This window comes from Pectinophora gossypiella, chromosome 13 (assembly GCF_024362695.1).
Source record: "Pectinophora gossypiella chromosome 13, ilPecGoss1.1, whole genome shotgun sequence".
Classification (NCBI taxonomy): domain Eukaryota; kingdom Metazoa; phylum Arthropoda; class Insecta; order Lepidoptera; family Gelechiidae; genus Pectinophora; species Pectinophora gossypiella.
Genome location: NC_065416.1, coordinates 1,994,065 through 2,021,385, shown reverse-complemented (window position 1 = coordinate 2,021,385; position 27,321 = coordinate 1,994,065). Strand labels below are relative to the sequence as shown.

General features: G+C 37.0%; 2 protein-coding genes and 1 non-coding gene across 4 annotated transcripts in view; all 3 read right to left on the bottom strand.

Annotated features, from left to right (window-relative positions):
* LOC126371692 (calmodulin-binding transcription activator 2) overlaps window positions 1–27,321 on the bottom strand; it is a 273,169-nt gene that overhangs the window by 167,193 nt on the left and 78,655 nt on the right. For both annotated transcript variants that reach the window (XM_050016993.1, XM_050016994.1), the window contains exon 2: window positions 19,811–19,931. The gene's annotated coding sequence lies outside the window, so the exon portion shown is untranslated. The remainder of the gene's footprint in view (window positions 1–19,810; window positions 19,932–27,321) is intronic.
* On the bottom strand, window positions 3,478–6,793 carry LOC126371755 (UDP-xylose and UDP-N-acetylglucosamine transporter). The gene is made up of 2 exons (XM_050017111.1): window positions 6,669–6,793; window positions 3,478–6,294 (listed from the first exon to the last, which is right to left on the bottom strand). The coding sequence occupies exon 2, from the start codon at window positions 6,285–6,287 to the stop codon at window positions 5,271–5,273; it is 1,017 nt and encodes a 338-aa protein (XP_049873068.1). The 5' UTR covers window positions 6,288–6,294; window positions 6,669–6,793; the 3' UTR covers window positions 3,478–5,270.
* Window positions 6,331–6,402, bottom strand: Trnae-cuc (transfer RNA glutamic acid (anticodon CUC)). Its single transcript has one exon. It is a non-coding gene; the product is annotated as a tRNA-Glu (tRNA).

Genomic DNA, 27,321 nt, shown 5'->3' with positions numbered 1-27,321 from the left:
CCAGAAACAATAACCCCCGAAACGAGGTGAAAATCGCCAGTTTTGGCAACATTCGTCAAGAATGTCTGCGCTGCCGGCTTTACCCTACGACCACCAAAATTAAACCTTACCCACCAACTGTAAGAGCGAAAAGATGCAACTCTAAAAGGTACATTCCAAATTCTACTTGTTGAAATTCCGACGCCGTCGCTTACAGAAAGCTGGCTATAACCGGTGCACTCGCCCTGTCTCTTGTGCAGGCCTTTTTAAGAGCATTTTCGCTTGTTTTTCAGAAGATGCGCTTAAGCTGGTAGGTAGGAAATTTCGCAAGCTAAGCTTCTGCTCCAACAGCCACTAATTTTGCCCAATCGCGGTTAGGAAAACGTGTGGGACACATTTTTAGCTTTAAGTCGAAAGTATTTTATGTTTAGCTGCAATGTACAGCCTTTTTGTTTGGTTTAGACGGCCCCAGTTTTTAAGTAAAATAAAGAAAGTTTTTATTCAAGCGCCTGCGAAAATGTTGCGGGCAAATTAATGAGAGCGTAAATTATTTGGATCTAAGCGCTTCTAACCAATTTAACCGACTTTACGTTTTCTCTTTTATAGTGCAGTGAACAGTGTTTGGCCTTCTTGGGTTTTACTTTAACCTAGTTTATATAACTTAGTATATTAACAACTTTAATACATCCCGACTATGAATAAGAAGATGATAAAACTGGTTATGAAAAAAATGCATAAAGTGTAGTACTTAAAAATCATATCTCCAAAATAATGTTTGTTGACTGATATCAATCAACAAACTTAAGCATTCTTGCGTGCAGTCAATCATTGTATGGGTGACTCATACGTTCTTCGGAGGGCATGAGAAACAACGGTTCTGGCTTTTTAAAAATAATAGGAATTATACTTATTAGGCACCTATGTAGAAACGTAACTCTCTAAGTCATAACTCATAAGTAAGTACCAACCTATTTTAGTTAGGTTAGGTTAGTACCAACGTTATCTTACGCGTGTTGGTTTGCCAAATAAAACTAAATCTTGAACAATCAACATATACGGAAGCAAATATATATTTTTTATCTATCAAAGGAAATATCCTTGACAACGTAATTTATGTCATAGTAGATACTCGATCTCGTAATCGTGAGTAGGCATAATTTTCGCATGTCATTCAAAGATAAGTCTGTTAGACCTACGTCATTAATTGTACATAATAAACACCACGATAATAATAATAATTATTATTATTAAACTGTCATTATTAAGGGGCCTCTACGTGTTGGCTTCGGCCCCACGCACGCCTTCCAAAAGTCCGGGAATACATAGGCCCGAGATATTTAAACGACATACAAATTATAATGATGTAATCGTTACAACATGAGTCATTTCATGGAGCTTTGGTAGCTTACTAATAACCCTGACACTAGAAGAACACGCCAGAAAAACACACGATAGAAGAATGATTATAAGGACACTCAAAATGTCTTCAAAACCGTGTTGTTAAGAAGTTTTTTGAAGATAAATTAAACCTCATTGTTGTAAGTTTTATTTACTAGCGGCTGCAAGCATCGGCGAATGCCCACTGCCAGTCGATGTGCGATTTCTGTTTGCTACCATAACTAAGTAAGCACCAAAGTAGTAAAGATTTCTGTTGTGCACTTTGAATGTGATAATCAAAAAGTGTGCTGTTAAAGTGACCGATGCCGAAGAAGGACTCGAGACAAATCTGTTTAGGTTTAGCGATGTTCGTAAACGAATGTAAGTATGTGTAATTTATGAAGTGTTATAATAATTATGAGATAAAACGAACTTACCTGTAAGTGAAGTTCTATCTCAATTATACGAAGCTCCTTGTTCGAGAGCGAGTATAATTAAAAAAAGAATCCGATACAGCGGATCGGCACGAGAAGCGAGCCGATGACACACAAATTTTAACTTAAAATATATTATAACACAGGCAACTCCCCAACACAGGCTTTTCAAGCTTAATGATTGCATGAAAATGAAAAAAAAATTGTAAACGAAAATAAACAATATTTTATTTATTAGTACCGGTACCAGATATGCACTAATGAGTCATTCATTTATCATAAGTGCAGTTTTCACTAACACAGCTGTTGGTTCGACCATTATAGACGGCGATACGGTTCATCTATCACGTTGGTTCATCTAGCTCGAAGTTCGGTGAGGTGTGGGTACTTAGTTCATCTTGCGATGGATGTTACTGACTATTTAAACAACCTATATTTACGTGTCACTGCTGGGAAAGGCCTCCCCTCAATCAACCGGTGGGGTTTACGGAGCATACTCCACCAAGCTGCTGCACTGCACTGTTGAGCGTTGTGGTCACGACCTGGAGGTCCCGGGTTCGAATCCCGGTGGGGACAAATCACAAAAATCACTCTGTGATCACTAGTTTGGTTAGGGCATTACAGGCTTATCAACTGATTGTCCAAAAGTAAGATGATCCGTGCTTCGGAAGGCACGTTAAGCCGTTGGTCCCCGTTATTACTTACTGATGTAAGAACGTAGTCGTTACATGAGTCATGTCAGGGGCCTATGGTGGCTCAGTAATAACCCTGGCACCAGGGTTGGTGAGGTAGTTCATCCACCTCACAACCCACACGATAGAAGAAGACGATTTATCAATCAATAATACTTTATTGCACAACGACATATACAAAGGACAGGATTATCATGTTAGAGAGAACATACCTAAGTACTTTTATACTATAAAATTACGAAAGCGAATTTTGTTGATTTAAGCGACGGTAATTGGTACCCATTATCAGTAATAACTTTGATATCCTAAATGATTTTGTCATATAATTTATGAATGCATGAATAATATAATTAGGCGAACGCAGATAACGTTTGGCGATTACGTCATTTATTCTACAACTATCATTTATTTTATGATAATAGCTATGTAAAGTGGATATACGTTTTTATTTTATATAAGTAAGTAAAGTATTAATTTTTCATAAGGATACAAAAAATATAGATACAATAAAAACCCCACAAAAGCAATTTCTTAGTTTGTCTGTGGGAGTGGAGTTGGCTTAAAAAAATATATTATGTTTTAAACATAGAGCAACACAGACCTTCGCGGACCGGGTTTCAAATATTATTATATAGAGATTTTTTTATATTTTTTTACCCGCGACGACGGTAAATGCGTTAGGCTGAGAGGATGTTTATTTATGCAAACTTATGCTGCCATTTATTTCCGAAACTACTAGATCGATTTTGATGCGGTTTTTATTGATGGATTTGTTTTATAGTAAGACTTATTTTTTCTTCAAATACGGAAGTAAAGCTTATTTTCATTTATGTTATCATTTATAGCGAAATGATATTGATTTTGATTATGATTTTTAATTCTTATATTTTTTCTTAATATAAGCACCATTTTTGTATCTGTCAACGACAACCCATTTTGGCGATGATAAAGGAAGAATATAGTAGGACTACAACTAAATCGATAAGTAAAAACAATTAAACACAATCTCAAAATTTATTTCATTATTTTTTGTCATTATCTTAAAATTTATTTATTATTTCAATTTGCAACAACCATTTTGTACCGTAAATTAGTAAAGTAAGTATATACATCAGTAAATTATTTAAAATTAATAATTTCTGTCTAGGAATAATAACAATAATTAAATAAAAACAAAATTAATTAGGTAGGTATATAAACGTAACATAATTATACTTACATAGTTGACATACAGGGTGTTAGTGACATCGTAACGATAACTTTGAGGCATCACATCATGATTCTGAGTGGTATCAAGTGAAATTTTCCGTCGCAAAAGTATGGAAAAACAATAATATTTTCATGAATTTTTCGACAGGAAATTCTACTTGATATCAACTCAGAATCATGCTCTGATAGATTACTAACGCCCATACGTACTGGTACGGAGTGTAAGCGGCATCGTAACGAATACTGAGGGGGATGATTTAGCTCATTATTCTGAGTTAATATCAAGTGGAATTTTTCATCGCAAAAGTATAGAATTAAAAAAAAAGAAATACAAAAAGAAAACGTGAATTTTTCGACTTCAAATTTCACTTGATACCACAAAGTACAGTTGATGTGTAGATTTTTGTACTCCAAACAATACTTCAGTTAAATAAAAAAAGAAGTAACAAGTTTTAAAGTACTTATTGCATAGTATTTTTCGTGTCAGTCAAATAATACAGGTAGGTAACAATAATTATTATAACCAAAGGTAAACATGCCTTCACGCAACATTCCTTAACTACAGAAAATAACTAAGTGTTTATGTCACAATTTGTTCAAATTCCTTATAAAATTGAATTATTTAAACTACTATTCACTCTTCAATAAAACTGGGTTTGAACCGGATTTCGAAAACGTGTTCAGGATACCTAACCAAATTCATTTCATTATACTTATAAGTAGATGTTTAAAATGAGGAATGACAGTTTAAGTGGACATGAGATCTACCGCAAAACGTTAATTAAGCGCATTTGTCATTATTTATTGAGCAGTATTTCGAACCGTGGAAGAAAGCCACAAGTGCACTTACACACTATGTAGGTTTACAGTTCCTACCATTAAATCGATCATACACAAATACATACAATTTCAGAAAGTTATCAGTAATATAAAGAAATAATTGCAAAAATAATGAAGTTCTGTGACATTTATAAGAATACTTTTCCGCCCTAAAAAATAAATAAGAACACAACTCTACTAGTAACATAAATATTTAGTTTGTATATTCATGCCCCTTATAATAAAGTTATAATAACACCACGTAATATTTATTCTAAATATTTCTCAACGAATATGGTGCAAGTCTAGTTACTTCTTTATACCACGAATCTTGTAGGGTAATGTTTTGTCCACATTTCCGACATAGTTCGACTCTACTCACTCTCAGCTTGCTTTATTTACAGGCACTTACTTTTAGCTTTTATTACAAGCAACAATACATACTTAATTTATGTGCACAAAGTGATTTATGAAATTGCAGAACTTCACTTCAATCAAGGCTCAAGCATACTTGCGTCTATTTTGATAAAAATACATGATAAAAATAAATGGCATTTTAATACTTAAGTAAAATATCTTTACTCTATTTTTTATTTATCTTGTATAGGACCTTGAAATAGTCTCAATATTTATGTATTTAATGACATAGCTGATTTCATAGTGCGATGATCATTTTTATCTATTAGATATTATTTTATTGATAAAACATAGTACTGATTAAAAATTGTGCTATTGAATATTAAAAAATAAACTAATTTTCCTACTGAACCTTCTTCTTCTCCTCCGCTTTAGGCAAGAATAGGCAAACAAACTTCTGTAATAATTCCGTAAATATTAGCGTGCCAATGAACACTAAAAGCGTTCCTATCCAATGTCCCATTGTGAAAGGATTTCTAAAGTACACAATTGAGAATAAAAGTGACACGAATTTTCTTAAAGTGACGGTCAAAGTGACTGTCAAAGAAGCACACTCGGTTGTGAGAACGTACACAGCACTAATGCACAACCCTTGTGTCAATACGTACAGTATTAACCATAGCACTTGTCTTGGGAACGTTATGCCTAAGAACTCAACTACGGGTGTTTCTGTAGCTAATTTTATATGGCTTAATAAGTTTGGTGTCGTTGGCAGCCAAAACACTAGTGGTAACAAGTGAGTGTAGTACAAGGCTTCCCAAGGATATTTGCCATGTTTAGCGTAAAGCGATTCTTGGAAGATTCCCATTCTTGCCGAGACAAATAGGGCGAAGGTGAGTATGGCAATGCCTAAGCACCACCATAGCCAATCTATGAACTTAAGTCTTTCTTCCTCTGCCGCGTCTTCACTTGTTTCCCTTGGTGCCTTCACGTCTCCACTGGACACGATAGTACAGATCGCTATGCCAGCAGAGATCATGAAAACTGCCAAGTATTTCAAGAATGTGTAGCGTTTTTTCAATATCCAAACACCCATTGCCATATTTGCCATGAGGGATCCGGCTCGGAATATCATATGTAGCGGCATAGAGATGTTGAAGTCGAATGCGTAGTTGTTAGCGACACTGCTAGTCCAAAAGAATCCAACTAGTAGTAAATACTGCTTAAAAGGTATGTTTCTTTTAGCTGTTCCGAACTTTCCGACAGTACAAAAGCCCGTCGTGGCTATGAATAAGAACTGAAGAAATGTCGCTAAGTTCCCCGCACCAGGGTCCTCTTTGACGACGAGTTCCAAAAACACGACATTGGAACAACACCCCACGAACACCATAGTAATACCCAAAACCGCCATCAAATTCATTTTGAATCTGAAACAGAAAAAAATATTTAATAAAAAAGTCAAATTCCGATACCGGGAATCGAACCCGAGCCTCCTGGGTGAGAGCCAGGTATCCTAGCCACTAGACCATATCGGATATTGAAAGAACAGTCGAAAATGTTGTTCTAATACTGCCACCCGATGTAAACAAGCAAATAATATTTATTAGTAAATTAGAATACGCTACTTTTATACAATTTTACACTGATTTTTAATAATTTCTGTAACTTCAATGTCTGATAACTCACACATGCGCACTGAGGTCATTATTTTTTAAGGTTACTAGTAATTCGATTGCGACAAAAAGACATCAAATCAATGCAATTACTATACGAACTATTAGAAAATAACTATAATACTTACGTTTTTATCACTTCTCGTTCACAATACGACAAAAATAACAATAAATATCACAAAAAACACATTATTGACATCAAGAACGCGTTTGACAGCCGTGGCGGCCTGGACTTGTGTGCGTGTGGCGATTGGTCGACATAAAAAGTACTGTGTTGGAAGCTTTGTAGTTGTGTGTGTGACCGTGGCCTCCAAGCAGAGCGCATGCGTAGAACGCTCTGTCGGTAAAACAGCTCTTATCATTGCGTTTACTTTAGGTGCGTATAGATGGCGTTGTTGACTTATAAGTGGTGACATGAAGATTCTCTATTTTTTTAGGTAGGTATATTATAGTTAGGTATATTAATGTTTATGGTAGGTATTAAAATGTCCTATTGAAAAGAAGAAAGCAAAAATTATTAGAAAACATTGGTGCTAATTCCTGTAAATACCATCTAATTTTATTTTAAGTAATATCTGTCCTTTTCTTATCCGCCGAAAAGGAAAGGGACGGGTAATCGACAAGCATAAAATTTATGGAACACACGTCAATTTTAAGCACAAATCTAAACCAACCGTCTAAAAATTTTACGTCAGTCAATAACCCGACACATTAATTTACTCATTCTTCCTAAAATTAAGAGCTGTGAATCATCCGTCCCTTTCCTTTTCGACGGATACGAAAATGACGGATATAACCTAAAATAAAATTAGGCGGCGTCTGCAGGAATCGGGGCCATTATGTCATTGCTAATTTAAAATCTATTATGTGCAATCGGGTTAATTTTACAGAAATTAAAAAAATCTTCCGCCTGTAAATGTTTTGTATAACTGTGTTAAAAATATTAAAAGATAATTGATAGTTACGTACATAATAGTTTGTACTAAAGTTTTAGGAGCAAAATACTATTTGATCCTGACAAAAAAGAAATTTGGTGAGAGCGACACATAAGCGCTTTTAAATTGGCAACGATGATATAAAACTTTTGTATAAATAATTAATTAAATCAAATACTTACTGAGATAGTTATTTTTATGTTCATAACAGCGTCTCCAATTAATATTATTTTCAGTTACAATTAATAACTTACTTACTTTATAAAATATACATACACATACATACATAAACTCACGCCCGTAATCCCTAATGGGGTGGGCAGAGCCACAAGTAATCAAAGACAACTTGCAGCCACTGTAAAATATCTTATTTACAAAAAAAAAAATATCTTATTTTAATTTAATTTAAACCAAAATCTAATTTTAATCATTTATTATAATTTTAGATCTTTAGCATCCTCACCTTATGGTTGCCTATAAGAAATCGTTTTAACGATAAGGCTGTCGAAATTCCATGTAGGCGGCTTAAATTTATTTTTATAATTCTTTTCTTTTTATTTTGTTGCAATAAAGTTTGAATTTTGAATTCTAGAATTGAATTTGAAATTTCAAATTACAGATGGGCACAGCATATAACCTAGCAACACGTTTTATACCCAAATCAGAACGGATCGAACTCAGCGCTTAGGGCCGAAACTTATCGAAAGCATTATACCGCGGTAAATCTTTTTTTATCGCCAGCCTACCCGTCTGTAATATTGGATGCGTATTACTGATGATAAATGAATTCTTCCCATCCTCTTGTGTCATGGGTTCAGAAGATAAGGAATAATGATGTGGGGAATATAATATTATACGTAATATACAAGAAGTCTGGATCTGGGGAGTTAAAAAGGCCACAGACCCCCCTCGGTCTTACTTTAGTCTTCAATCGTGCACGATAATGTTGATAACGGCCTCTGTGGTCCAGTTGTTGAGCGTTGATCTCACGACCCGGAGGTCCCGGGTTCGAATCCCGGTGGGAATATATCACAAAAATCACTTTGGGATTCCTAGTTTGGTTGGAATATTACAGGCTGATCACCGGATTGTCCGAAAGTAAGATGATCCATGCTTCCGAGGGCACGTTAGGCCGTTGGTCCCGGTTACTACTTACTGATGTAAGTGAGTAATCGTTACATGCGTCATGTCAGGGGCCTTTGGCGGCTCAATAATACCAAACTAGGTTTCACAAAGTGCTTTTTGTGATATATTCCCACCGGGATTCGAACCCGGGACCTCTGGGTCGTGAGCCCAACGCTCAACCACTGGACCACGGAGGCCGTGGAACATACTGCTCAGCCACAATATACCCTTTGTATTATATTTTTAAACTTCACCCTTTCTCTCAAATATTAAATTCATACTTTATTATTCTCAATCATAATTTATCACTTGAATTTCACAGACAATATTTCATTTGCTTTTACGACGCAAATTCTAACTTATAAACTTTGCTTTCCCGTCGGTTTTTCATCAAGTACAATATCTGCTGGGTTTTACATAAATTTACATCGATGGAGCTACTTTCTAAGCTAATATCTTCTAACTAAATCCAACAAGACATTGCATAGTAACGTTTAACGACCTCAGTGGTCCAGTGGTTAAGCGCTGGGCTCGCGATCCGGAGGTCCCGGGTTCGATTCCACGGGGACATATGACAAAAATTACTTCGTGGTACCTAGTTTGGTTAGGACATTACTGGCTGATCATCTGATTGTCCGAAATACGATGATCCTTCGGAATGATGCTTCGGAAGGCACGTTAAGCCGTTGGTCCCGGTTACTACTTACTGATGTGTTGTGGAGCCATGTCAGGGGCTTTGACGGCTTAATAGACACCAGGGTTAATAAGGTTGTTACGCCACGTCACAACCCACATGATAGAAGATGAAAATTGCACAGTCTTTATTTGGCGAAGCTTTTAAAAAGCGTAAGAAGAGTATGTAGGTAGTGTTGTATATAATAAAAGAATCGATCGGCCTAATCTCGACTGATACATCACTATGCTAATGAACGTTATAACACTGGCTTCCTTTGACAGAATTAACTCGTACGGTCACGAGTACTAATATCTATACACTTTGCAACCATGTCACATTAACTTTTTTGACAATTTAAACCGTAAACCACATTAAATGTCAAATACGGTAGTGCGACAGGGTTTTAAAGTGTGTACATGATATTGCTCATGACTATAAAGCGTATTGAAGCTATCGTAAAACGTTAACTATATTGAAATGTAATGTAATGTAATCAATAATAGTACTGAACTAGACTTTCTGTTTAATAGTACCTGTATTAAAAAAAAATCTCGTTAAGCGATTATCTCGCGAAATTGTACAGTGAGTGTGGCTCGCAATTGGCCGTTTCTTTTTAGGGTTCCGTACCCAAAGGGTAACCCTTGACAGAGGGCAGCAGTAACAAGCGGAGGACAGGAGTCCTTGTACTTACGGCATTGAAATAGACTATTCTGGGCGCCATCACACTCGCATCAACTGCGGGGAGGAAGGCAAGAGGAAAACCACTGCCTTATTTGCATGGAGAATGCTACACCGACGAAAGCGTGGCTCTTAAATTAGTGATGATAACCCAAAGGGCAAAAACGAAACCCTATTACTAAGACTTCGTTGTCTGTATGTCCGTGCGTCTGTCTGTCATCGGGCTGTATCTCAAGAACCGCGATAGTAAGAAAGTTTCGGATAATATCGGATAGAGGCCGCTGCCGACACACAAGCCGCGCGTATTATTTGTTTCCTTTTTTTCTTCTTTTGTCGTAAATGTATAACATTATTGTACGGTTGATTGAGGGGAGGCCTGTGCCCAGCAGTGGGACGTATATAGGCTGTTTATGTATGTATAACATTATATAACTTATCGTTATAAATAAAACCACTTTATTATTAATTTGTAAGTATTTTACTTTTGAAATTCCTTAAAATATTAATATCCGTGACCGACATTATCCGAAACTAACGGATAATCCGAAATAATTTATTATCCGTATCCAATCCGTATCCGAAATTTCATATCCATAACATCCTTGCTATACAGCATATCCGATTTTTTTGCCCTATGTTGCTTAATATGCTCAATAGTGCCGAACTCTACGATTCCGATTCACCATTGGCCGGTTCTTTTTTCAAATTCGCTCTACGTAAGTCTATTGCACATCTTAATCCATTGTCAGGGGCTGTAAGATTACCCTACTTAGATTTTCCGTCTGCTTTTCCTCTACGTTTTCCTTAAGGGTGGAAATGGGTAAGGAATCGGCTCAAATAAACCTTAGATGCGCATTAGTTTAAGGACAATTTGATCAATTTGTATGCAAAGGGTCTTTCTAAGGAATCAGCCCTTTGGACGTCCCGACTTGAAGCTCTTTGTAAGTTTTTGAACAAAAAACATTCTTGTTTTTTTTTAAAAAAAGTTCCCCACAAATTTACTCCTCCTCCTTTTTGATGTTACCTATTGAATAAAGATATTTTTGAATTTGAATTTTAATTTAAAATCGGTTAAAAAACATGCTTATTTTGCTTTCTAAAAATGTTTCTAGCTGTAGCGTAACTTAAATAAATACAAATATAAACATAGATAAAGATGAGTCTATACTAGCTTATCTATAGAGAAAAGCTAGTATGAACTTTTGTAATTATATCTTCACCACCTTCAGTTAGTAAACGCCTCACTAAGAACAAGCATTTATTATTTGCCGCCTTTCCGAACCATATAATTATAATATAGTTATATACCAACATAACATATCACTAAACCACACAACCCAAACCATATCGGGAAGAAGCTAACAAACACACAAACACTAACAAACAAACACACAAACATTAACTTCTTTCACCCTAAGGTTACCTGGCAGAAATTGCTATTTAGCAATAAGGCCGCCTATTGTACTTATGTTTTTATTCGTATGTTTATGTCCTTTGTATATGTCGTTGTGCAATAAAGTATTATTGATTGATTGAAACATTTTTTTTACTATTGTTTGTTAATGGTTGTTCCAGGATATTTTAAGCGCCCATACGGCGCTGCATCAATAAGTTATTAAAACGTATAACAGTTCTTTGTCTCGACCATTACAGACGGCGATACGGCTCACCACCTATCACGTTGGTCTAACAGAAAGCTCGATGTGGTGTGGATACTTAGTTCATCTCGCGACAGATGTAGGTATCTCTCATCAACATCAGCCCATTAACGTCCCCACTGCTGGGGCACGGGCCTTCCCTATGGATGGGTAGGGAGATCGGGCCTTAAACCACCACGCGGGCCCAGTGCGGATTGATGGTTATTAACGACTGCTAATGCAGGCGGGACCAACGGCTTAACGTGCCTTCCGAAGCACGGAGGAGCTAGAGATGAAAACGTTTTTTTTTTGTGGTCACCCATCCAATGACCGGCCTTTGCGAAAGTTGCTTTACTTCAACAATCGCAGACCGAGCGCGTTAACCGCTGCGCCACCGAGCTCCTCAGGTATCTCTTACTACTCCTAATTGGGATGTAATCGTGATCTTATTTTGTGTTATGTTGAATAAATTTTGGGATATGAAAAGCTTAGCAAATTTTGTGGTAAATTTCACAAGACACCCCAAACAATTTATTAAAGTAAACGTCTTTATATTACCCCTGTGCGGGATGGCGTGAAGATAAGTCAGGTGTAAGGTGCAAATATTGCTATTCTTTTGTGTAAAACCACTTTAGTGTCCTTAGACATGCGAACTTTTGTGTTCGAAAGCACCCTTCGAGGCGTATTCATGTAACGGAACATCAAGAAACTACAGGGTGTTAGTGACATCGTAACGAATACTGAGGGAGATGATTCAGACCATGATTCTGAGTTGATATCAAGTGGAGTTTTCCGTCGCAAAATTTATGAGATTTTTTGTGTCTTTTTCAATTTTCAATTCTATACTTTGGCGATAGAAAATTCCACTTGATGATCACCCACTCACCACTCCACTCAGAATAATGAGCTGAATCAGTATTTGTTCAAGTATGCACAGGCAGCCATACAAGCGCGTATGGGTGTTAGTGATCTCGTAACAAATACTGAGGGGGATGATTCAGACCGTGATGCTTACTCCTTACTACTCTATAATGAATGAGGGACTATCCAGGCTACGTTCACCAAAAACAATATAGATGGCGTTGTTTTTTATTTTCATTAGCAGAGGTTGCTACCCACTGTTCTGTGGGGAGCAACCTCTGATCCCAAGACAATGTCGTAGGGCTAGCACACTCAGACGCACATGCATGCTCTCTCTACTAACAATAACAATTATTTGTTATACCTACTTAGTGTCTTTTTGTTTATTTTATGTGTATAACCTCTGCTATGAAGGAGCGGAGTTTCCTGGCACAGGCATTACTATGCTTAATAGGAAACTCCAGCTACTAGTTCTAAATGTACACTATTGTTAATGCAAATAAAATATTTTTTATTTTTATTTTTATTATTTATTATATTATTATTACTACTCTATAATGAATGAGGGACTATCCAGGATACGTTCACCAAAAACAATATAGATGGCGTTGTACAGCTTTGACGTGATAATTAAATATTTTTTCATTATTCGAGTACATAATAATTCCAAAATACAATGTAATGACAGAAGCATATATTATGAAAATAATTATTGCTTGATATTTGGATCACATTCAATTACTTCACATTATATGGCTTCTCTTTATTTTGTTCAGAATTATAATCGGTGGAAGATATAATTGTGCCTGGGTATAAGAAAAAGTCATAGGCCGGTCATAGGATGGGTGACCACAAAAAAAAAAGTTTTCATCTCGAGCTCCTCCGTGCTTCGGAAGGCACGTTAAGCCGTTGGTCCCGGCTGCATTAGCAGTCGTTAATAACCACCAATCCGCACTGGGCCCGCGTGGTGGTTTAAGGCCCGATCTCCCTATCCATCCATAGGGAAGGCCCGTGCCCCAGCAGTGGGGACGTTTATGGGCTGATAATGATGATAAGAAAAAGTGTCATCATTTATACCCAAAATCAAAGAAAAAAGATGCGTATGTCTGTTATCCATGAACTTAGAAGGTTAAACGAAGAAAACTATGTACAGCGCCATCTATATTGTTTTTGAGGAATATAACCTGGAAAGTCCCCCATTATCGCTTAAAATAAAGTGATTTAATCCTATCTACGTACTGACCTAAGCCTACTCTCTTTTGCGAATCTATCTATAATACCAATACAATAGATACAAATAAACTTCATTGCACCAATATAAGAGAAAATATTTACAAAATGTCTTTTTAAAAACCTATCCTTATGGGAATATAGGCAGTAATGCTAGGTATACATAGTTGATATTCAAATAAAAAACAATAGTAAACACTTTTTTAGTGCTAAATCCATGCTTTTTGTTTTTTTTTTGTGGATTTAGCACTAAAATAGTTAGCACTATGAAAGCGGGTGAAATGTAGTCAAATGCGTTTATGTGACGAGGAATGTTTGGTAGTAAACAGTAAACTAATATCTGTTAAGCTTATTCTTCGTTTAAACTTCTAATTTCATGAATAACTGACATATGCATCTTTTATCATTGTTTTTGGGTATAAATGGTGACCCTTTTTATTACACCAAGGGACAATTACAACTTCCACCCATTATTATTCTGATCTTTCTCATAATGTGATCGAAATATCAAGCAACAATTAGTTTTATATATGCTTCTGCCATTACATTACATTTTTGAATAATTATGTATTAAATGAGAGAAAATAGGTAATAATCATTTTAAAAGTGAACAACGCCATCTATCGTGTATTTGGGGAATTTTCGCCGTAATGCTTGGTATAGATAATTTATATTCAAATAGAAAAACAATAGCAAACTTTGAAAGCGTGTGCAAAGTAGTCAAACGCGCGTATGTGACGAGGAATGCTTGGTTGTAAACAATAAAGTAATAGCTGACCTAAATCGGGGGTTTGAAAGCACGCCTGAACGCAGTATTAGGTATTCTGTACCATAGGAGACTCAGAACAGTGAACAGTGAGATACATTCTTACTAAACTACTGAGCAAGACTTGTAAGTATGTGTATCCTATACACACGCACACAAAGACAATATCTCAGCCAACAGTCTCAGCCATTGTATAAAGATCTGTATTCCATTCGCGCTTGCTTATAACGGTCGTGCAGATATTTTTGGTAATGAGGGTCTTTCCACTTAGCGTTTCCCCAAAACACGACAGATGGCGTTGTTAAGTTTTTTCTTCGTTTAAACTTCTAATTTCATGGATATGCATCTTTTATCTTTGTTTTTGGGTATAAAGCATGACCCTTTTTATTACACCAAGGTACAATTACAACTTCCACCCATTATTATTCTGATCAAAATAAAGAGAAGCAATATAGGTAGCAACATCATTCGATACATAATGTGATTCAAATATCAAGCAACAATTATTTTTATATATGCTTCTGCCATTACATTACGTTTTTGAATACAAAGACAATATCTCCGCCAACAGTCACAGCCATTTTATAAAGATCTGTATTTCATTTGCGCTTGCTTATAATGATCGAACAGGTTGGACAGGAATAGAAATGTAGCAGCAATTGTCGTCTCTAAAATCTTGTAAATCCATATATCAAAGCAATCCACCTGAGGAAGCAATATTGCAGTTTGACATTTGCGCATATAAAAATAAGTGCGCAATATTGCTCTTTTACATAAATGCTTTGATGTGGCCTGTTTCTCTCTCGCTCGTTCTCTTTCTTAGAGATAAACATACCTGTACTACCCCCCCCCCCCTCCGGGGGGAATTACAAGAGGGGGGTGAGGGGGTCCCCCCCGTCTTGTGATTCAGGACAAGCTTATTGTGTACAAATAACAAAAATATATAAAATAATACAAACTATGAAGCTTGCTTTCGTAGCCGTTCTATGTAGATAGCCAGTTCAGATTGTACTCCGTGAGAACTATTGCGCCGGACACTTCGAGTAATGCAATAATGCGCATACCACGGCACAATGGCACAGCACTGCGGATTCACACCGACATTGGATGTAATTCAATGCTTAGGGACGGAACGGTGCAATAATATGGGACACATAACCTTACGACTATATCCCAAATCCCAATTAGGCAGTCAAAGGCACATACATCGCAAAACCAATTACCCTCACCTTACCAAGCTTTTTTTTAATATGGGGCGTGGGACGGAAATTAGAATCGAGCGCGTTTTGATGAACTCATCCTGATGTAATCAAGGCCCTATTCGAAGAACGCCTGACATCATCGTCACGGGTTTGAATTCATGGGGATGAGCTTGAATTCATGTTTGAATCATAGATAATTTTGTGCCTGGTTAATGGCAATAGGCTCGCCCCCTATAACTTGGACAGGGACATGGGACTTAAACGTAGCTGGTAGGAGTGGGACCCCTTCGAGGAGATACATTATACTTGGACCTACTTGTGCTCCGAAATTGCACGAGCTGATTGTACCTGCTCCTTCCATCATGGGACGACGCACCGCAGAGAAGAGTTCCACTTATGTGGTCGACGTTCCTCCTCTTCGAATCACTGAATTCGCTTCCTCCTTAATTATGCGAATTGCTAAAGAATGGAATTCTCTTCCTGCATCATTGATCCCCGATACATATAATTTGGGGATTTTCAAGGCAAGAGTGAATAGGCACTATTTGAGTCTGCGTTCTTCACCTTAGACCACATCGCTGCTCAAGGCCAAGCTGGATCGTGGTCTTCTTCTTGTCGTGTGGGTTGTGAGGTAGAATACCAGCCTCATCAACCCTGGTGTCAGGGTTATTATTGAGCCGCCAAAGGTCCCTGACGTGACTCATGTAACGATTACGACCTTACATTAGTAAGTATTAACCAACGGCTTAACGTGCCTTCCGAAGCACGGATCATCTTAATTTTGGACAATCAGGTGATCAGCCTGTAATGTCCTAACTAAACTAGGGATCACAAAATGATTTTTGTGATACTTATGTCCCCACCGGGATTCGAACCCGGGGCCTCCGGATCGTGAGCCCAACGCTCAACCACTGGACCATGGAGGCCGTTGGCTGGATTGTGGTCAAACACACTCAAATCTTTCAATGATAAAAAAAACTTGTCTTCAAATTGTTTCACAGAAACTTTCTGTTAGTAGTTCTTTCTACTCATATATTAAGGCCCAGATTAATCAAAGACTTCTGGTAGAAATTCTTACGAACTTCCCTCATCAAGTTGCCGTCACATTTCTTGACCAAGTTCTGAACTTTAATATTGGCTAGTATTACTCACGATTCAATATATCACTAAGGACGCTTCATACAAAAATCTCATTCTTACTGTGTGCCACCTAACGCGTAAGTGCGAGCGAGATACAATCAGCGCGCTCTCCCCCTTACTCCTTAGAGACTTACGGCCATTTAAGACTAAAGTAAGACCCAGAGGGGGTGAGGTTGGCGCTCGATAAATAGTGCGGGGCGGAGTGTGACCATTCTACACGTAGTTTTATTCTATGCTGTTAATGCTCTTTTTCAATTATGCTTATTCATTTAGTTATACAAACAGTTGAACACGGAACAGTTCATGAAGTAAAACGTATTAGACAATCACAAGAAAGACAAACGGTCTAACATATTTTTGTTATAAAGATTTTTTATGTGACTTATTGTAGATTAGCCACAGATGACTTTAACTACTTGGCCGGCCAAATGGTGAGCGCTGAGGGCTCTCACCCGGTGGTAAAGAAGGGAATGCTAATGGACAGTATCGCAAAAAAACTGAATTATGTCCCAAGTGGAAAATCCGTGATTTTAATAAAGGTCCCCGGTTCGCATCCCGTTGGGGACATGATCCCAAAACTAACATTATGATCCCTAGTTTAGTTAGGTTAGGTTAGCATTGATCGATCATCCGATTGTGCGATAGTAACATGATCTGTGCGTTGAATAGTCGATCCCGGCTACTAAGTTATTACATGAGCCATGTCAGTGGCCTATGGCGGCTCAAAAATAACCCTGACGCTAGGGTTGATGAGGTCGATAATTGATCTCATGAAAGGTAAAAAGTAGATCTTGTTCCAGACAGTTTATCTGCATGCTAAAGGCCTTAAGAATAATAAATTGACTCTATTATATATAGGTAGCAATAGACATTCTGTGTCAAGCTAATGTATAAAAAATATTGTATTCTCTTTTTCGTTTTATCCCCGACTATGCATAGAATTTAAATAAACTTTCTTTTTAGTTTACGTGAAGATATTGAACCCGAAAGATCTGAAATATTTCTTATTCATTCTCTCTATATTGGCGGCAGTCTCGTCCCGAAATAGGGACGGTATAATAGGGACCGTACCAAAATAGACCCATCTCTATCTAGTAATTACAAGGTTCACTTTAGGAGAAACTAACGACTTGACTTTACTTGCATAAATTTACTCCTTCGACCTATATCCATGACTCATTAGTTATTCAATACAATACACATGCGACCTCTATAGGTGCAGTGGTTGAGTGTTGGATCCCGGCGGGGACATATCACAAAAACCACTTTGTGATCCCTAGTTTGGTTAGGACATTACAGGCTGATCACCTGATTATCCGAAAGTAAGAAGAGACACGTTAAGCCGTTAGTCCTGGTTATTTACTGATGTAATTAAGTTTCGCTTTTATAAAAGTGCTGTGGGTGTGTGCATAGTGTAGATTGCATTACAAAAACAATCCTTTGCCCCCAAGCACGATTATAACTATCAGATAGATAACACATACAGATTAGCAAGCGCATAAAACCGCGGCCGTAATTGTCGGAAATTAATTTAATAATTATTTTACGATCGCTGTTAAACCCGTTATTGAGCTTGCAGCGTAATTGCATTCATTTGTTAACTCAACTCTAAAACCATTGATGAAATTGTCGGCTCATTATTGAAGCTTGATTGCTGTCAATATATTTAGTTATCTGTACTAGAGCCTATAAACTTTCAATATATTTATACATACATTCATAAGGTCACGCGTTCACGGTGGAGTAGGCAGCAGCCACGGAATTTCACTCACCACTTCCACTCTCATCTTCTTCTTATCGTGTGGGTTGTGGGGTGGAATACCAGCCTCATCCACACTGGTCTCCGGGCTATGATTGAGCCGCCAAACGCCCCTGACATGACTTTTGTAACGATTACTCACTTACACCAGTAAATAGTAACCGGGACCAACGGCTTCACGTGCCTTAACGTATAACGCAGCTGCAGTAGTTTTAGGAGGATAAGACGTTCGCTATGTATAAAATTACTATTCAAAGTGTAACTAGGTTACCTATTGAATAAAGATATTTTTGAATTTGAATTTAATGGGATAGGCACAGCTAGTACTTAGAAGGCAACTACTTACAGCCCCTTGTGATAGTAATTACAATGATGCAGTTTTATTATAAATTATTGCCGCCTTGCCCATGCCCTTACAAAAAATAAACAAGTGATGAACGTTTGTTTAATTATTAGTATTTGACAGCAAAGCAAAGTTGTATCGAAATATTTGATAATTAGATTCAATTTCCCTTGGCTGTTTCTTTGTGTTTCATTGTTGTTGTGCTTGGTTGTTCGGCTGTTGTTTGTTGTTTTTTATTTGTTGTTGTTGGTAACTGTTGTTTGTTTGTTGGTTCACTGTTTGTTTTTATTTTATTTATAAAGCGGTCAGTGTAGAAAACAACCTCATTCAGACTACATTTTAATTATTATGATTTCAAATGTAGGTCGTGCGAATAATTATCGAGGTTCCATCGAAGTGTCGTGACAGATTGCAGATAGGCTGATGTAATGGTGTTCTAGTGTCGGGTTTCATCGGACGTTTAAATTATAATGTCAAGGGATCCGGTTTAAAACATTGTTGCATTGTCAATCAACTACGTAGTTGAGGAAAAAAATACTTTGAAAGGCAACTTTCTGTCAGTGTCAAGCTACAGATGCTGCAAAAGCTCGCGAGGAGTGAAAATCTGTTACTCGAGCCCGACATCCCAACAGGGGATAAATATAATATATGGGATGTGTCTATTATTTTGTATACGTTTTTTTATCTTATTTCATTTTACTTTTTTGCGCGCCACACTGCAGCTGTACAAGTGTAGGTACTATATCCTCTGCCGAAGGTTGTCTGGAAGAGATCACTCTTAGCGATAAGGCCGCCTTTGCCCACCTTAGAATAAGTTTATCCCGTAAATGTCTTGTATATTTGTGTTTGTGTGCAATAAAGTGTTTTGATTATTATTATTAGGATTATAGGGGTCTCTTAACCGGTGCGTGTACTCACTTGCGTTGAGCGGGAGGGCGGCGCGCGCATGGTACGCCGCGCCGCCGTACGCCGCGTGCCGCGCGTACCCCGCCAGCCTGCTAGCGCGAGCGCATCACGCGCTACTGGTCACTTAGTGCTTCTGGAACAAACAATAATAAACTTTATATTTATATATAATTGTTGACAATTGCAACATAAAATAACCTTAAAAAAAGGTTATTATACGTAAAAAATATTAATTCTTTAATTCTTTCTTTTTTTATTCGTTTTTTTTATTTATTCTTTCTTCTTTTTTAAGAGGCAATGCTGTCCGCCTGTTGGGCACCTTGCCTCGTTGTGATTGGAGGAGGTGTTTTATCTATAAGATATGTGTTTGTTTTGTTTAAATAATTATATTCTTTACTTTTTAATTAATATTATATTCATCGGTTTATCTCTTATTGTCGGACGTGTTTATTTAACCTTTGTAAGTAATTAAAGTAAATTAAAGGCAAAAAAACAGCATCCTAAGTCTACGAGTGGTGAAAGTAATTAAACCACACTCATATAAATAATAATTTATAACACAAAATACATAAATAACGAATAAATTTGCTGGCGTTATTGGACCTTCTCTATCTCTTATGTGTTTGTCCTATTTATTACGTTTATATTTATGCAATCATTTAAAATCTTACAACATTCAAAGAAAACAGCAATAAAAATAACATTTTATCAAATTACAAATACAATAAAATTATAATTATGCAATTAAGTATTTTGTATTGTATTGTAAAATCGTATATTTATGAAACACGTCTTGCAGATGTAAATACCAAATGTAAGACGTGTTCTTTCATTAATAAAATAACTGAAAATATACAGAAAATAACTAAGTAATAAATTGAACATAAGATATAGGTAAAGCGGAGAGAACAGCATTCGTAGACGGCATGTGTTAGCTACGGGCCTCATCAAAGTTGCACGCGTAGGCGCTACGCGGCTACGACAAGTGGCTACGACGTTACGCGACTTACTAACAACTGGTTGCAAAAAGGATCGGTTGACAAACATAGCCACATTAAGGGTGGTATTGGTATTAATAAACGAATCTCAGCTGAGACTGCCCTCAAGATCATGCTCAAGTCTCTGTTTTTATATGAGAACTGTCACATTGACATGATCTTGAGGGCAGTCTCGAAGCTGAGATTAGTTTATTTATACCTGCATAAGTGTTAAAGTTCTATGTATCTTATTATGACAAAATTATAAATGGAATTTCCAAATAACATAAAATGGTAAGCCATACTTCAGAACATTTTTTAACTCTCATTTATCTACAAAAGTTTTAGTTTCAAAGGAATTACGTACGAAACATTTCAAAAACTTTTCTACTTTATCAATCTTTAATTTAATATCACTTACCACTAAATTCAAATAAGTTTTCTACTTAAGGTGAATTTGTTAAAAAAAAAGTTCCTACGAATATAAATGATAATCATTTATGATCCAAACATAAATTCGAAAACAAATTCGACGATCATTATTTTTGACCTGTGCTGGATTAGAGCTTGCGACCTAAAAGTGAAACACAAGCGTTTTACCAACTAGGCTAGGATGCCCATATTTTTAACCTGGTTTGAAACTACCTGTCTTTTGCGAGGTTTAATTGTCAACAAAAATCACATCCGATCGTCACATTTCAAAAGTTCCGATATGTAAGTGCCTACCTAACAAATGTAAACCTTACTATCAAAACTAACAGCAGGCAATAAAAAAAACCTTCCTCAACCCTCACCAACCTATACTAAAGCCACTAACTTCTAACCAACAAACAAACAAAAACCTAAAACAAAAATTCTTCCTTTTTTGCTGTCCCTCCGTCCCCAATAGTCGGCGCAAGTTTCGTCGCTCCACAATAAAATGCATATTAGATAACCGTGTTTTGTTGTCGGTACGTGATTGGGCGGACGTGCTGTGCGCGCGCATTATTGAGGCGACAAAACGTTCATAATTCATGGCATTTTATTTGTATAACTAATGGGATTTTCTGAGTAACCTAAGCATTGATTTTCTTTTTCTATCGTGTGGGTTGTGAGGTGGATTACCCACCTCATCAACTTTGGTCTCAGGGTTACTATTAAGCCGCCAAAGGCCCCTGACATGGCTTATGTAACGACTACGCTTTTACATCAGTAAGTAGTAACCGGGACCAACGGCTTTCTTCCGAAAGTAAGATGATCCGTGCTTCGGAAGGCACGTTAAGCTGTTGGTCCCGGTTACTACTTACTGATGTAAGTGAGTAATCGTTACATGAGCCATGTCAGGGGCCTTTGGCGGCTCAATAATAATCCTGACACCAGGGTTGATGAGGCTGGTATTCCACCTCACAACCGACACGATAAGAAGAAGATTGAAAAACTATTGGCTCCTTAAATAGAAATAGGTCGCGATTACATTGCCAACTGCAAATAAGTTTGTAATTGCTAAAACACATTTTTCGCAAAATAGATAACTATTTTTGTTTCATCTAAATAAAACCTTACAAAGCTCTTTTGTATGGTCATAGATATAAAAGTCTCTCTTTTTGGAAAGGACATAATCCCTTTAAGGGTTTATGTGGATTTATTACTCCAACACCTACAAATGACTAAAACTAGATACCCACTTCAGTTTAGAAATTCAGAAGCCCTCAATTACCCTCAAAGGTGTCTGGCTGGAAAGGGATTACCTGTGACGACACAGACTTAGGGTAGGTATATACCTGTATAGTTGTATATACCTACCCTAAGTCGTAACATCGTAGTAACATCGTAACAAAAACTTTTAGGGATGACTGAGGCCATGATTCTGAGTTGTTCCGACGCAATAGTATGAAACTGAGGAGTGTGAGGAGCTCGGTGGCGCAGCGGTAAACGCGCTCGGTCTGCGATTGTTGAAGTAAAGCAACTTTCGCAGAGGCCGGTCATAGGATGGGTGACCACAAAAAAAAGTTTTCATCTCGAGCTCCTCCGTGCTTCGGAAGGCACGTTAAGCCGTTGGTCCCGGCTGCATTAGCAGTCGTTAATAACCACCAATCCGCACTGGGCCCGCGTGGTGGTTTAAGGCCCGTTCTCCCTATCCATCCATAGGGAAGGCTTGTGCCCCAGCAGTGGGGACGTTAATGGACTGATGATGATGAGTATGAAACTGAAAATAACATAAAAGAGCGTGAATTTTCCGATAGGATATTCCACTTGATATCAACTTAGAATCATGGTTAGAATCATCCCCCTCAGTATTCGTTACGGTGTCACTAACACCCATAGGTACTTGTATTGGGTGTGAGTGACATCGTAAGGAATACTGAGAGGGATGATTCAGCGTATTATTTTGAGTTAATAACAAGTGGAATTTTCCATCGCAAAATTAGAATTCAAAACAATTAAAAAAATACATGAATTTTGCGACGGAAATTTTGCTTCTATGCTGTTCTGGGAGCATATAAAAAACATAGAACACGTTCAGCTGCTTCTCTTCCCGGGCATGTCGTAAAAACCGACAGAGGGATTGTGTCCTCTAACATGATGGACTAATGTTATGGGCGATAGGCTGATCCCTTATCACCATAAGGTTCATCATATCCATCTTTGGAATTCGTATCAACAGTGGCTGCAAGTTGTCTTTGATTACTTGTGGCTCTGCCCACCCCATTAGGGATTACGGGCGTGAGTTTATGTATGTTTATGTATGTTTGCGACGGAAAATTCTACTTGATATTAACTCAGAATTATAGTCTGAATCATCTCCCTCAATATTCATTACGATGTCACTAACATCCTGTATATTCTGGAGTATCTAGATTATACGTAGACAAGTAGTTCACAACCTGGGAAATGTTTGTATAACTCAGTTTCTGTCTTGATAGACATAGCGTGACGCCTGTGTCTCCCAAGGGATAGGCAGAACTGTGCAGTACAGTCATGGGCAATATAATGTACCCACTTTAGGACTCTGTCGCACTAACATATTTGACATTTAATGAGACTTACAGTTGAATTTGTCAAAAAAGTTTATGTGACATGGTACAAAAGTGTATACATATTAATGCTCGTGAGAAAGAGATAATGAGATTGATAGATTTCGATTTCTTGTAATATTAATCGGCAGCTGAAAATAAAAGTCGTGTCACATCGTCACTTTATCTTGGTATTATTTTATTTTATTTGTCGTTGGTTATTAGCGACATCTGTTAGATTTTCTTGTTAATACATTAGATTTTCAAGTTTCTTTGTTAATATTTGACATTGATATAAAAACGAACTAAAGGAGCGATCTATTGGTTCCTAAAATATGCGCTAGATGGCGCTTGTCCGTGACAGCTACTCGTCACCTGTGTTTACTAAGGCCTATTTTCATTAACAATAATACGTATATTTTATAATGTAAACAAGTAAAATCTGTGTTTTATCTTACTTTATTATTTATCTTATCTTTTTTACTGTCGCAAACGATGTACAATGATAAATATCACTACATAATATGAACTGATAAATGCTGTCTTATCTGTTTGTATTATCTCACGCATTATCAATCTGAGGTAATCGCAATACCTTAGTAAGCCACACACTTTCACTCATTATTAAAGATGTAGTAAGTATACATAGATAAATTATGAAAAGTGCCGCGTGTTGCGAACTCTTCGCAGATTTTATAATCTTTTTACATGTTTTTTTATATTTATTCTTTTTTGACAACGATTTGTATCTTGGTTTTGTTTTTTGCTTACATCTTCTTCTTGATGGTGGAAATACATTAAGTAACTCTCTCATACGCTAAGTATACATCAGCATGATATAAATCAGCTACCATCGTGGCTCACACCGCGCATTATACGTAAAAATACTAATGCCTGATAAGTAAGTATAAGCAGTAAGCCGTTATATAGTACGGAAGCGCGTGCGGACTGTCCTTCTCGCTCGCACGCGCAAGGTAAGGCGGCACTCAGTAGGAAAATATACCTTATTGCATTAATATTATAAAGGTTACAGTACAGCATGTCCCAGCAGATGCTAAATAATATTATTTGTTACCTATTTTATTACGTTCTTTAAAAAATAAATTAATATAAAATATTGTTATATAATTGAGTAATTTAGCTGCCTAATGGTGCTAATTCCTGTAAATACCATCTAATTTTATTTTAAGTTATGTCTGTCATTTTCTTATCCGCCGAAAAGGAAAGGGACGGGTAATCGACAAGCATAACATTTATGGAACACACGTCAATTTTAAGCACAAATCTAAACCAACCGTCTAAAAATTTTACATCCGTCAATAACCCGACACAGTTAAGTAGACAGCACGTCAAACGGATTGCATACCAGCGACGTACCTTTTGATTCGCCCGGGTTATTAAAATTAAGAGCTGTGAATCATCCGTCCCTTTCCTTTTCGACGGATATGAAAAATGACGGATATAACTTAAAATAAAATTAGGCGGTGTCTGCAGGAATCGGGGCCAATATCAGAGAGAAGACTATGGTATTGACATCCTAAGACAGATAAATGAACTGTGTCGTGGCTAGTTATAATTCATCCCCCCTAGCATTATCCCGTTTTTCACACCGTGCGCTTACCTAACCTGAAGATTGACAGGTCTGGTTTTTTACAGAAGCGACAGGCACCCCTGTCTGACCTTCCAACCCCGAAGGGAAAACCATCCTAATACAGATTAGATGACATACGTCCTAAAATACTTTTTCGAAAATGTGGGTGTGGGTGGGTGACTAGTTACAATTACAATATCATTAGGGGACTGTCTTACAAAACTTACAATTGTAAATTAAGTACAATTGATTTGATCTGATGTACATTGAGGAGCGTGTGATTAGAACTACTTCGCACCTTTATATTAGTTACGCAACGAACACCAAATAGTCTTTAAAATTTACAATTGTAAATTTTGTAAAACTGTTCTCTGTCTATTTTATGAAACAGGGCCCGGGTGTCTCTGGAAACTTACAGAATGTATACGTATTTATAAATAAATATACATACCAAAATAGAAATTCCATCAACAGTTTCCAATTGACACAAATACGACTATTTCACCTAAATTAACAGGTACATTCGGAAAACATATTGTTATCGACTCCAATCGATTACTAATTCATTATCGCATATCGATATGTATACACATAGGGCTAAAACCACGGCGGTTTCAACACAACTGCCTTTAGGACTGACATAAACGTGTCTCTATTTTGACAGAGGACAAGATAAAAATAAAATGTAATTAAAGTTTTATCTTCACTAGGTTTTTGCCTGTGACTGCGACCGCGCGAAACTATGGAGTTATGTTAACACAGCATCTATTCAAAATAATTAAATATTGACGCTCATTCCTGCAAATACCTTCTTATTATATTTTAAATAATACCTGTCATTTTTCTCGTCCGCCGAAAAGGAATAACAGGTATATCAGTAACTTAAAATAGATGGTGTGTTCTGAAATCAGCACCATTATTGATAGTAGCCTATTGTTACAACGATAATGTTGCTTTTAGAAATTTAATTGTTTTGTTTTTAATAGGGCTTATTGTATAGGGCTACAAGCAGTTAAGGCATAATTTTACGGTACCGGTATAAAATTAATTAAATAATGAGTAACGATTTGATTCTAAAGTAGACCCATAAATATTATATCGGTATAAAATAACGCTACTGTTAAGTAATGGTACCGATAGTTCTATGTATCAGTACCTAATTGAACTCGGTACCGAAAAAAAGCGACACGAGCGCAACGTAGCCAGTTCTAAAACCTTTATTATGTTTTATTTTATAATTTCGGTATCGTTAAAAACAACGATAGGTACCTTAATTCACCGGTAATGGTATAACGGTATACCGATATTTCGGAGGTAGAAAATGAGGCGGTATCGTTATTTTAAAATATTGTAATTTAAAGGTACGACGCTCGAGGTCTAGTGGTTAGGCTTATGATCTGCAAGTCCGGGTTCGATTCCCGTTGGGGCATAGTCGAAATAACTTTGTGAGACTGTTTTTTGTTTTGTAAAGTCTTTGCCGAATTGTCTAAAAAGTAAGAGGATTCCGTGCTTCGGAGTGCACGTTAAGCCTTGTCCCGGCTATTAGCCGTAAAACACCTCCACCAACTCAACTCAATGAGGTAGCGTGGTGGAGTATGCTCCATACGCCCGGTCAATTGAGGGGAGGCCTGTGCTCAGCAGTGGGGTGTGTATAAGCTGTTATAATGTTTATGTAAAGGTACAACGTCGTACCGTTTACCGATTTAACCGATATTTTTCCGGTTTTAGCCTTGTCCTAGTTACTAATACACGTGTAGACTGATAAATAATTATAATATTATGTCTACACTATTATATGACATACATAATATGTTTATCTTATTTTGGAATTTTAAATCTCGAAGGCGTCTACCGCTCGGATGTATTTACATAAATATAGCTATCTAGATAGGTATACACTTGAAGATTCAGTGTTTTATATCTATGTGACGTGAAACGCAAACGCTACGCCAAGGCCTTTTC

Bases quoted from the DNA above. Each gene is read 5' to 3' on its own strand.
- LOC126371755 (XM_050017111.1), bottom strand. From the start codon at position 6,287: ATGAATTTGATGGCGGTTTTGGGTATTACTATGGTGTTCGTGGGGTGT.